This window comes from Cyprinus carpio, chromosome B5 (assembly GCF_018340385.1).
Source record: "Cyprinus carpio isolate SPL01 chromosome B5, ASM1834038v1, whole genome shotgun sequence".
Taxonomy (NCBI): domain Eukaryota; kingdom Metazoa; phylum Chordata; class Actinopteri; order Cypriniformes; family Cyprinidae; genus Cyprinus; species Cyprinus carpio.
In genome coordinates this window covers 34,972,010-34,985,466 of record NC_056601.1, presented here as the reverse complement: position 1 = coordinate 34,985,466, position 13,457 = coordinate 34,972,010, and the positions used below count along the sequence as shown (strand labels likewise).

Here is a 13,457-nt window from a genome sequence, read left to right as displayed (position 1 = left end):
AAATCTTTCATTTTAATATTGACAAATAAATGCAATCAAATCCCAATAAAATGAAATAAATAATCTAGTATTAATATTAATGACACAGACATCAAATCACTAAATATTAAATTGGATACGTATAAATTGAAATATATTATGTAAATATTTTTAATAAATGTGCAAATATTTTTATATTTGTTTTATATTGTTATACTTTTAAATGTGCTTCTATTTATTTTTTCATTTTAATCTATATTCACATTTTTATTTGATTATAAAGTTTATTTAGCATGATAATAAATCATAAATTAAAATAATTTAACGCCTTTTCTACAGTTCATCTCCATTCTAAGGCGTCCAAGCACAGAAAGCTGGACTTTGTCGCCCTCTAGTGGTCATCGGATGTAACGTCATCTTTCCGCCTTCGCGTTTGTGTGTTTGTCCCTCGCGGGCTCTCGTAGCGCCGTCTTTGGTTGGGTCCAGCTCGCAGTAGAAACACGTGTGTTCCTCACATCATGGAGTTCGAGGGCTGTAACTGCTTCAGACAGAGACTCGTGTTGTCCACACTGAGCGGAAAGCGAGTGAAAATACGAAACATCAGATCTAAAGATGACAATCCCGGCCTGCGAGGTGCGTTTATATCACAACATCACACATCACACGTGACGTAGTATCTAATCAATCCATAACACAAACCATCTATAAATGCGTTATATGAAATATATTATCATTATACAGTCGTTTATCTACAGCACCTGTTATCGTGTTGTACTGTTGAGGTGTTAAAAACAGATTATGGTTTCCTCTCTGATTCAGATTACAGATTTTTCGTTTCTGTAGTTTTAAAAAAATTAATTCCTTAAGTCCAATTCATGTGTTCTCTTCTTATGTATTTGTTTAGTGGTTTGCCATTTTTGTATTCTATTTATTCTAGGCTTTTTTGCCTATTTAATTTATTTTCTAAATAAAATACAACTGCATATCCAAGTTTTTATTTACTTGTTTGTTTGAATTAAAAAAAAAATGGTCATTTTAAGATCTATTTGTTCTAGCCTTTTAGTTTCTTTTCTAAATAAAATAAGTTACTGGATTTTTTCAATAACAATAGAACAATTGGATTTTTGTTTTTATTGGATTTGTAATTAATAATAATAATAATATATTAACAATTAATCACAAAATATGGCTGTAAATTTATTTTTTTTATTTTTTTTAATTCTCAGAATTTTTACTTACGTAACAAAAAATAAAATTAAAAATAAATACATAACCAAATTTATATTTGACTACAAAACTAACTCATTCTATGAAATTTTAATCTTGTAAATAAATACATAATCAAATTTATATTTGACCACAAAACTAGTTTCAGGCCTTTCAGCAGAAGCCTTTAATATCAACAACTTCAGGCTTAAATGTGGCTCTTCTCATCAGATTGATGTATTTGTTTATTTTTAAATCTTGTTTTGAAGTGTTTCAACATGAGCATCAGTTCTTGCTCTGCTGATGACGATATTGTTTCATTATTTCATTGATATCTTTTGTGTCGGTCAGATTTTGAAGCGAGCTTCATCAGGCTCCTTGACAAAGTGACCAACGGCACCAGGATCGAGATCAACCAGACGGGTGAGTACAAGTGAACACTGATCGATCGATTGTGATTGACAGGCGTGTTGGTTGTTCTCTCATATCGTGTGTGTGTGTGTGTGTGGATGCAGGAACGGTGTTGTTCTATCAGCCGGGTTTGCTGTACGGTGGCTCCGTGGAGCACGAGTGTAACGTCCAGCGCTCGATCGGTTATTATCTGGAGGCTCTGCTCATGCTGGCTCCGTTCATGAAGACGCCGCTCAGAGCCGTGCTGAAGGGCGTCACCAACGACCCCACAGACCCATCGGTGAGTGTTTGCCCAGTAATCTGCACTGATATTTGACCTCTCACCTTTAGTGAGGGGATAGTTCACCCAAAAATGTGAATTCTGTTACAGTTTACCCACCCTCACGTTGTTCCAAACCTGTAAGAGTTTCTTTATTCTGTTGAGGACAAAGATATTTTGAAGAATGTTTGGATTGGTAGCCATTGACTTCCATAGTATTTTTTTCCATACAATGGAAGCCAATGGCTGCCGTCAACTGTTTGATTGCCAGCTTTCTTTTTCATAATACCTTCTTTTGTGTTCAATGGAATAAAGAAACTCATAAAGGGGGGGTGGGTATAAAAATTACATTTTCATTTTTGGGTGAACTGTATCTTCAAAAAAAAAATGTCAGCAATGACATTAAAAAAAAAAAGTAAAAAAATTTAAAATACAGAAAGTAATGTTATTAGCCTTAACATTCTGTTTTATTATTTTTCAATCTTTGTTCTTACAAAATAAACACTTTGAAGTAGTTTTGTGCTACAGAAAGGGGTTAGGGTTAACATATACAATGTAGTGAATTACACTTGAGTTCCCATTAATTTTAAATGTTATTTTATTTTACTTTTTTCATTTTAATTGTTAATCTTTTAATAAATAGTTTAACTTTATAACTTTTCATATGAGATTCCCTTTCAAGGGAACTTCGAACTGCGTCCTCTAGGGGTCGCTAGAGGACGTGGTTCCCTACTCAGGGAACCATGGTTACATTCGTAACCTGAGACGTTCCCTTTCAAGGGAACTTCGAACTGCGTCCTCTAGGGGTTGCTAGAGGACGCAGTGTCTCGTTCCCTACTCAGGGAACCATGGTTACATTCGTAACCTGAAACGTTTTCCTACCTTTTTCTTTTTTTTACTTTTTGTTTTCATCACAATCCAGTATCATTAGATTTTTATTCTTTGTATTGAGTTGTGTGTGTGTGTGTGTGTGTGTGTGTGGTAATAATATAGTGATCACATTTGATTCTTCTGCTTTGATATCTAATTATCTGAATAAAATGCCTGTGTTCTCTAGGTGGATCTTCTGAAGGTCACTGCGATTCCTTTGATGAAGAAGTTTGGGATTGATGGAGACGGTCTGGAAATAAAGGTCTGTCAGTAGAGTGTCAGAAAAAAAAAAAAAACTTTAAACAAGTCCATTAATTTGACAGCCACCTTAGTTTCCCAGTGAATGCATGAACTGATGAAGCACTGCAGTTCAAGTCTCTTTGGATAAACGCATCTGTCACGTGCATCAATGCGGTTGGGTTGTGTGCTAGTGTGTTGATGGTGTTTACACAGGTGCTGAAGCGAGGCATGGCTCCTGCAGGAGGAGGTGAGGTGCTCTTCACCTGTCCTGTTCGCCGCTCCATGAAACCCGTTCATCTCACAGAACCCGGAAAAAAAAAAAAATCAAGAGGATCCGAGGAACAGCGTATCCTTCCATTGATAATAAAACCGGTCCCCATTAATTCTGACAGTTCTGTCCACAGAGGCTGACACAGAACCACAATACAAGTGAAATTTCATAAATAGCAGTAAAACGGCTTTAAATCTCTTCACAAAGTTGCTAAGAGGAACTTTTACTAAGGAATGGGGAGAAATCCTAATCTAAAGAGAAAGGGCAGGGTTGAGCTCATTACTATGTATGATGTCATCAAGCTTACTAACTATTATTGGCTGATAGGGGAGGGGTCTCTCATTTAATCACAGAAATATTGTATGAGGAGTATCATGTTGCCATATTCAAATCAAGAGTTTAAAATAAAAATGTTGCCATTATTAAATAGAGTTTAAAATGTAGGCTAACTTTTCACAGATTTAGGACCTGGTTTTTATGACAACCCATATTTGCCACTGAATAATTTTTTTTTTTTTTAAAAAAGCAATGGCAACTTTTTATCTCGCAATTGTAAGTTTATATCTTGCAATTCTGAGAAGTCGCAATAACCTTTTTTTTCCCCTTTATTCAGTGGGCAGAAACAGGCTTCCTTAGGTTTTAGCACTAAAATGCTTTGTAAAATACTCTTAGAGCAAACATTTAGACACTCCCATCATTTCTAAGATTTTCTCCTAAATTAGATTCTCCTAAAAAGAAAATTAGCAGCAACTATTTGTCGTAAGATGTTTTTGTGAATATGGCTCCAGTTTTTGAGGAACACTTTTTGGAGTTTAATATCAGCCAGTGAAATCAAAGCAGGGTCATCTAGCCTTTGAGTGTCTTTCGTCGATGTCTCTCATCACTGGTGTTTAGTGTTGATCTTTGACCGGCATGCGTCAGGTTCTCGGTGCGAGTTTCTCCTCAGATGGCCAACAGGATCGTGGACTCGGCCAGGAGCATCCTGAACAAATTCATCCCGGATATTTACATCTACACCGACCACATGAAGGGAGCCAGCTCTGGAAGTGAGTTACTGCCAGTCCGTCTGAGCTGATGATTGACAATAATTAAGGGATTGTTATTGAACATTGGCATAAGAGTGGGGTTTAGTTGTGAAGCAGCTTCAGTGACGTTAGCAAACACCCCAGAAATCTCGTGCTAGTAAGCAGTGAGTAAGAGTTTGTGGTGAAGTGACTAATGCACTGTGTGTTGTGTGCAGGTCTCCAGGGTTCGGGCTGACGCTGGTGGCTGAGACGGTGAACGGCACGTTTCTGGGTGCGCTGAGGTCGTGTCCACACCGCAGGGTCAGGGAGATCCGGTGCTGCCGGAGGACTTGGGCAGAAACTGTGCCAAACTACTGCTGGAGGAGGTCTATAGGGTGAGCAGAACCAAACACACACACACATTTGGTTTCTATAATTTGTGGGGACTCTATATAGGTGTAATTGTTTTAATATTGTCCAATCTGTATTTTCTATCCCCTACACCAAAACCTAGCCCTCACACAAAACTACCGGCATTTTTTAGATTCTCAAAAAAAAATATATTTTGTATTATTTAAATGCTGTTTTCATTCAATCAACCAACATTTATTGGCCAAGTATGCATAACACACAAAGCCAGTAAAGCCCCCACACGGGTAATGTGTCCCGGCAGTTGTTCCCGGATTGTTAGGTTTTGGTTCATTCACACTGCCAGTGGTTTCCCGGAATCTGTGCGTGTGTTCACACACAACCCGTAAAGGTCTTGTAATGACACGTGACATCAGGATGTGACGTATAATGTACGAGTCGAAAACGCTAGGTACGTTAGCCTTCACTGAAGCTGGTGAACGATCTCAGCTTCAGCACGGATAGTGAGGAGCTAACTGATCTCTGCTTTATTACAGTTTGCACGTATTTTTTCGTCGCAAACGTTAATCTGCCTTCAAAACACCCGGTGAAAGAGTCGCACGATAACATGCGTCATCACTACGCCACACCCTTTACGGCATTGGTTCTGGCTTTTGTTCACACAGAGCTCGTTCCGGGACTGAACCCGGCAATGTTACTAGGTCCCCGACCCGGGATCAGTCCCGGGACGTGTTTGCGTTCACACAGAAGGTGATCCAGCAATTTACCGGCAATTTTCCGGGAACAACGTGTAGTGTGAAAGGGGCTTGTGAGGTATCCCACACATAAAATATACAATATTACACAAGAGAGAGCGAAAAAAAAAATACAAAATACGTTTTTGGTTCCCCATGGGGACCAAAAATGCAAAAAAAATGTCAAGGTATACTAGGTAGGACCCCACACACACTAACAAGCACACACACATTCACACACCTTTCAAACAAACACACCTTTCAAACACACACACACATTCACACACCTTTCAACACACACCACACCCATCATCCTTCCCAACCTTTCACCCACCACACACCCACCACACATTCACCACCTTTCAACCACACCACCACACACACACACACATACACACTTTTCAAACCCACCACACATACACACCTCTCAAACACACACACATTCACCCACACCTGTCAAACACCTCACACACACACAAACACACCCACACTTCACACCACTTTCAAACACACACACACAAACAAACACACACACATTCACACAACTTTCAAACACACACACACAAACAAACACACACACATTCACACAACTTTCAAACACACACACACACACACCCACATACACACTTTTCAAACAAACACACAAACACAAACACACAAAAAAAACAACACAACCACAAAAAAACAAAACACACACACACAAACAAACACACACACATTCATCATTGTGACGTGAGTTAAATGGGCTGATTCTGGGTTTTCCATAACTGAGCTCTGGGCTGCAGGGGCGTTTAGGGCGTCTTTTTTAGAGCTGTTACACAGATATTTAAGCTTATCTTCGTGTGTGTGTGTGTGTGTGTGTGTATGCATTCATTCGTGTGTGTGTGTGTGTGTGTGTGTGTGTGTTGAGGTTAATCAGTAGCTGGTGGTCGGTCTCTGTAGTAAACAGCTCCTGAATGCAGACTAGTTGTGATTGTGCTGCTGTTGGATGAACTGGAAAACATGTTGTGAGTTTATACCCTCTCTTTACGAATTAATTTTATATGGAAAAAGATGTTTAATTACTGTCTGCATGTTCAGCATGTTTTGTTTTTAATGCATTTCAGTAAATAAATTAAAACATTCAATATTGTGCTAATATTAAGGAAAGATTATTTTAATATATTATATTCATTAAGAAAACCTTGTTTATTACATGGACTGCTAGGCCTGTTTTAGGCTTTTTCTTTGTTGTTGCACATGAAGTGCTTAACTAAGTAGCAGGTAATTAGTATTTTACCTATTATTACAAGTTTATTTTGTATATTTTTATTTTTTATTACTATTTTGTCATTTTATTTAAATTTTACTTCATTTATTCTAGTTCTTGATTTCGTACATTAAATGCTTAACCAAGTAGCAATAATAGTATTTTTAATTTTTAATTTTTATATTATTACCATTTTTATTTGTGTGTTTTTTTTTGTGTTTTTGTTTTTTTACTATTTGTATAATTTTTATTACAACTTTTTTTTTATTTTCTTCTTTGATTTTGCACATGAAATACATAATTAAGTAGCAAGTTTATTAGTACTTGTAGTTATTAATACTTGCAAGGTCTTTTTTATGATTTTTACATATGCTTTCTTATTATTTTATTTTTCATTAATGTCATTTTTTTAAAATTAATTTTGTGTATTTCTTTTATTTCCTGCACAATCATGAAATACATAAATGAGTGGCAGGTTAGTAATAATAAAAGCGTGTTTTTTTTATATATATATTTTATTATATAATTTATTTATTCATTAGAATATAGGCTGTATATGAATGCTAGCAGTCTGTTTTTTTGAATGGGCTGACAGAACCTCAGCTAATGTTTTGATGATGTTGGGGGTGGGGTTACTTGTTATTCAACCAATGGCAGACAGGTGCAGTGTTAAAAACCTGTTTGAAATTAGTCATTATTCTCACAATTTTTTTGTTGGTGCAGGAACCACACACTTCAGCTCTAAAAGGCATTTTTATTACAGAAGACATGGTTGTTTTTAGCATGTTGTCATATGAACAATCTTCGTTTGCTCTGAATTGTTTTTCTTGATACACAACATGTTACTAACACAATAGCATAATTTTGCACTTATTTTATCTTCACCTTATCTTTTCAGAATGAATTGCTGAGGATCAGACTTGATGAGTTCGTCATGATTAAGTGGCTTTTCTTCAGCAGCCAGTCATTGATCCTCCAGCACTCCCAGATGTTGTTTGGTTATTTCCAGCAGTTTTCTGAATGACGCATACTCTTGTTTGTATTGAGTGTGTTTTGGCCGAGCTGTACGGTCACTGACACGATGTGTCCTTGTCTGTGTCAGCGGGTACAAGAGTATCAAACATGAGTCTCATCAAGAACTCTCATATTTCACTGGCAAAATTTTTGCATGAAAAAAATGAAGTCTAACTTTATTATTCACATTATTTTCACGGTAATGAAACACATTTTACCCAAAAAGTCTCAATGCTAAAATAAAATATATTTTATGTAATTTGTCATTTTAATATTATTTATATATTACATTTTGTTTTGGTAAAACATAAAAAAACTTAAAAGTATTAAGTCTAATTTAGGCTGAGCCAAAACATTAGATCAGACAGAATTATATTCATTATGGAAAAAAAAAAATGCTTAATTTTAAATCTTCAAGCGATCTTTGATCAATGTTTTGAATTTTACTTGTATATCTTCTGTTTTTTTTTTAATATGTCTGTATAGTTTTTATTTATTTTTATTTCAGCTTTAGTTATTTTATATTTCTAATGACCCTAAATTAGGCTTAATTTTCTTAATGCAGCATATAATTTCTTGTTTCTTAGGGAATGTTTTTTACTTTGATTAAAAAAGTACTATATTATATTTAAGTACTAAGTAATATTAATTAACTACATGTACTTTATGGTTAGGGTTTGGTTTAGGGTTACTTGTATGTAATTTAATTAAGTTAATTAGTTATTATAAAAGTAAGTACATGAAACGTGTGACAAGGAAGCCTTAAAATAAGTGTTATCTATTACTTTTTTATCATTTGATTTTAAATGTATGTATTTATGTATTTTTATATATAATATATATATATGATATATATATATATATATATATATATATATATATAGACACACACACACACACACACACCACATATATATATATATATAGATATATAATATAATTAAGTTTTTTTTTGAACAGACAACATAATTTTGTTTTTTATTTTATTAAAATTATTAAATTTCATTTTTTCATATATATTTTTAGGTCAGTTTTTTTGGTTAATTTTTGCTAGTTTTTATTTTAGTATATCAAGTTTTTTATAGCTTTATTTCAGTTTTTATTTTAAATGCATCAATTTTTTATTAATTTTAGTTTCAGCTTTTTATTTTAGTACATCAGTTTTAATTTTTTTAAAACGTCTTAGTTTTTTGTAAACTTGATATATTTTGCTTTTTTTTTGTCTCTGCTGCTGATGAAGCATTAATAAATCTCAGTGTTTATGCCTGATTCTGAGCACAGATGGATGTTTCTGGAGGTTGTTATGCAGGTTTGACAAAGACGTTCAGTGTGCGGCTTCACAATTACATTAACATTCATGCATTTGGCAGATGCCTTTATCCAAAGCGACTTACACTGCAAATGTTTTTTTAATCAGATCATGCATTCCCTGGAAATCGAACCCATGACCTTAGTGTTGCTAGCCCTTTCTCTACTATTTGTGTTGCATGAATACATTAATATTTTATCAGTATAATACACAGTTTTTCTTCAAATAAATCAGGTGTTACTGCTAAACATACAGACTTTGTTTAAACTTTTTGTAAACATTACATATTGACTTTAACAATCTAATCAATAATTTATTTTACCTTAAAACTGCATAGCAACAATTGGTTCTTCATTTGGAAAAAGCTTAATGTTGCTTGCTACAATATAACATGTAATGTTAATTGTTTGGAATGTGACAGGAACATCACGTGGAGAGCGAGTCTCACCTTCATTGACGCTCAGGGAGCTAAATGTTTGGGACTTTTCCACTGGGCATTATGGGAAAGTTTCCGAGCGTTTCTCACCCGTCATGATTCACGAAACTAAAAGTACAGCATTAGAGCATCAAACCAATCCCTTTTGTCAGGACGTGAATGTCTCTTATTGGAGTGTTGTTTCTCGGTGAGGATTGACTTGTTTAAAATCTTTGTAGTTTTTCATTCTTAATGCAAATGTAATGTTCCTGAACACGTCACTGTCTCTTTAAATGAGGACGTACAGTTATGTATTTTAGTTAACTGGATGTCCAGCTTGATGTTCTGAGTTTGTTCATGAATGTCCATGGCTCAGACCTTTCTGTATTGTTTTGTTTTTCTTATGTAGATCATCTTTTAAGCCATAATATATATGAGTATGCTAATCATTCGGCTATGTATAAAAGCGCTATGGTTATTATTTTCCTCATATTCATGAACTAAAAGCTGACCTGATTTATTGTTTGTAATTGTTTTCCTGCTAGACTTGTTTAGCTTATTTCTTTAATTTTGTACATGAAATGCATTACTAAGTAGCAGTTTATATTAGTACTTTTTAGTTATTAACTTTTTTTAATATATAATTATTAGTTGGTTACAACTTTATTTTAAGGTTTACTTGTTACAGTGGTCAAATTATATATTTAAGAGTAATATTATTGAACTACAATGTTACTTAGTTTAGGATTAGGGTTTGGTTTAGGTCTTCCTTGCCTTGCATGTTATTTTGCATAATTAAGTAATTACATGAAACTTTTTTTTTCAACATTTTTGTTATAAATACAAATGTTTCATTTATCAGTTTTTAAGTCAGGCTGCTAAATGCTTCACATAAAGATACTATTAAGTTTTTTTTTTGTTGTTGTTATACTTGAAAAGTACATTGTTAATGCCATCATCATGCATTGAATATGCCTAAATCATTCAGTGCCATGGAGGACTGCATATGCATGCATCATGGTAAAGTTGTGCTGTTGTTCTTTGTCAGAGTTAAAGTGGATTTTAAAGTGTTTGCATGTGGATCGAACTTGAATTGTGTAATTTGCGGTGTGTGAGCTATCATGTTCAGAGCCACTAAACTCAGTCATTGTGTGAGTTTGATGACTGCTGGAGAAATGGAGAAAACACGCAGAGAGCTGCCTAACCAGCCAAACCTTGACCCCACTTTGTGTTTTTTTCTCTTGGCTTCGTTGAGATACTATTATAGCTTTCATTAATGTAATAATTAGCTTTTATATTGTCAATTTTAATTCAAATTGTAGTTGTATTTGTCTGTCTTATTAGTTTTTTTTTTTGTCTATAATTGTAAGTTTTTTTAAATATTTTTTTATAGTATTCATTTTTATTTAATTGAAGTTGTTTTTTTTATACTTTTAGGTTTAATTTTGCTAGTTTTTATTTTAGTATATCAAGGTTTTTTTATATAGCTTTTTTTATTTTAATGCATACATTTTTATTAATTGTAGTTTCAGCTTTTATTTTAGTAATCAAAGTTTGAACAATGAACAAGGAAAACTATCCTTGGCCGCTAGCTAAAATAAAATAATTTTCAGATATTCATTTAGGTTTAAGAAAAGGTTTTTTTTTTTGTTTTTTTTTGTGCTCACCTGCTTTGACCCCATTGATTCTAACCTTTATTTTTTCTTCCCTCTTCCAGGGCGGCTGTGTGGATTCGACAATCAAAGTCTAGTCTCTTTGTACATGACAGTTAGGCGGCCAGCAGGATGTGTCCTAAACACACTGCTAGGTCCCCTCTCACCCTACACACAACCGTCACCTGTTTTTCAGGGATCTAACATCAGTATCATTTCAAGACTCAGTAATCACACGTAGTCAAGTAAACATAAATTACAGAAAGTATCAAAATGTCATTTCAAACTGCTTGCGACCTTGGCCATGTGATGCAGAAAGACTTCCCATCTTTACTTTTACTGTTAACTTGTATGGGGTTAGAAATCTTGCCACCAATTCTGTTGGGCGCAAAAGATCAGGTTTTTTGAGCGCACAAAAGTGCATTTTGCACGTACGCGATCCATGTGTTGTGGAGAAAATCTTTCGTCTCACCAAAGAAAGAAAGGTATTGTGAGCGCACTAAAATAAATTTTGCATTTAAAAAAAGATGTGTGCAGACCTTTCTCTTTGTGCCTGCAATGTTTTACTAGCTTGCTCCCCCCTTGATGCCTGCCCTCAGTGCTCTCTAAATGCCAACGGCTCGCTTGACTCAACACAACCCAGCGTTACAACATGCCATAATTCCAGCCAATCAGAGACGAGGCTGCTAAATTCTGATTAGCTGCCTTGACAACTAATTACAACAAAAATTACATTGTGGCAGAGATCTAACCCCATTTGACACAGATGCTCTTCCATTTTTTTTGATGCATATAAAATTGTGGCATCCAGAACTGTTTTTTTTCTCAGTGCTAATATTCCATCTGTCATGTTCTGCTTAGACGTTTGTGTCCGGATCCAGCAGTGTTTCTCTCTGCCGCCGTCCATAAATTGTCCATTTTCAGTTATCATGGTACCGGTGCTGTGTGCTTGTCAAGTACAGTACTATGATAACTGAAGATTGACGGTGCCAACACGTGTCTCACCTCCAGTGGACTCCAGCTTCATATGTGTGCAGGAGATGCTGGAAAATGCCTAAAAATCTTCTCAGTTTGTTTTTTTTTTTGATTTTGGCATTTTTTTTTTTTTATTAGTTATGTTAGTACATCAATAAAACTAAACGAAAAATGAGTATTTTATGTTAGTACATCAATAAAACTAAATGAAAAATGAGTAATGTTTCTTTGGCAACTAACTGAAATATTTTATTTTTGTTTTGTTTTTTTTTTCAGTTAACATTTATTTTATTTTTAAATATATATATATTTTTTTATTTATTTAGTTAACTATATTAACCCTGCTTTTTTGGTATTTTATTAGAATTTACATTATATTAATGCTGTTTTTAATGTGGTTTTAAATAATGCTATTTTCATTAGATCAGAAGCATTGTTTTTTTTTTAACTAACAATAAATCAACATTGTTGACAGCCAACCCCCTACTTTCACTTTTTGTTTAATTGTTTCAAATTTTAACAACCTTAACAGTTCTCTAATGTTGGTTAATGGTCACATGACATGCAGGTACACAAAAAAAAAACTTTCACTTTTTGTTTAATTGTTTCAAATTACTTTTATTTTTTATACATTTCATTTTTTATTATTTTATTATTTACATTTTTTCAAATAATTTCTTTATATTATTTATTTCTTTATTTGATATTTTGTGATTTATTACGCAGGTTAGAAACCATCATCTAAATCTCTCACTGTTTTCCATTGCAGGTCGTAGTTCCTGAGACACATCCGAGACTTCTTTCAGATCATGTTCAAGATCGAGCAACAGAAACCTGGAGAAGATGAACAGAAAGGAGGAGAGAAGGTCCTGATGACGTGTGTGGGAGCCGGATACAGCAACATCAACAAAACCATCAAATAAAGACTTGAGCGTCTTCTTAGGACTGAAGATTGTGTTTTATAGTGTTTTTGTATTTTACAGTGGAATAATGACATTCCCATATTAATGTTTTCTGCTGAACGTTGCCTTTGTACCACTTTGAGAGCCTTTTTTCTGCTTCACAATGCAATTTTCAGATTGAGGTGCGAGTAATAAACGCATGTGCCATTTCTTTGCTGATCTCTGCGTTTCTCAAGTGTTTGATATTCTCGAGTCATTCTGCATTTCTGCACCTTTAACTCGCGCCTCAGTCCGTCCCACAGAGGTCTTATTTATCTTTCTCCAGTCCACAATCCCATTTCAGTTCACCCAACTACAATGACAGAAACATTTGCATGATGCTTTCACTCACAAAACACACAACTGCTGTGAAAGGCTTCATGAAATCAGAACAGGAATTGTAAGGGTTTGACTCGTGTCCGTAGTTTTGAGGTCAACTGCACTAGGGTTATAATAATAAAAGCATATAAAAAAGCATGAAAATGTTTTTATTTTCAGCTAGTTGCCAAATCAACATTTTCTTTTTCCTCCTTTTATTTTAACGATGCACTATAAATAA

General features: G+C 34.4%; 1 protein-coding gene across 1 annotated transcript; it reads left to right on the top strand.

The window, feature by feature from the left end:
* Positions 1-418: 418 nt before the first annotated feature.
* LOC109102404 (RNA terminal phosphate cyclase-like 1) lies at positions 419-13,078 on the top strand. The gene is given in 12 exon segments (XM_042723298.1): positions 419-612; positions 1,537-1,608; positions 1,701-1,876; positions 2,913-2,987; positions 3,179-3,283; positions 3,286-3,311; positions 4,158-4,286; positions 4,477-4,534; positions 4,537-4,635; positions 11,048-11,063; positions 11,066-11,162; positions 12,727-13,078. Coding segments are annotated over 12 exon segments (1,122 nt in total). The 5' UTR covers positions 419-497; the 3' UTR covers positions 12,881-13,078.
* The last annotated feature ends 379 nt before the right edge of the window (positions 13,079-13,457 follow it).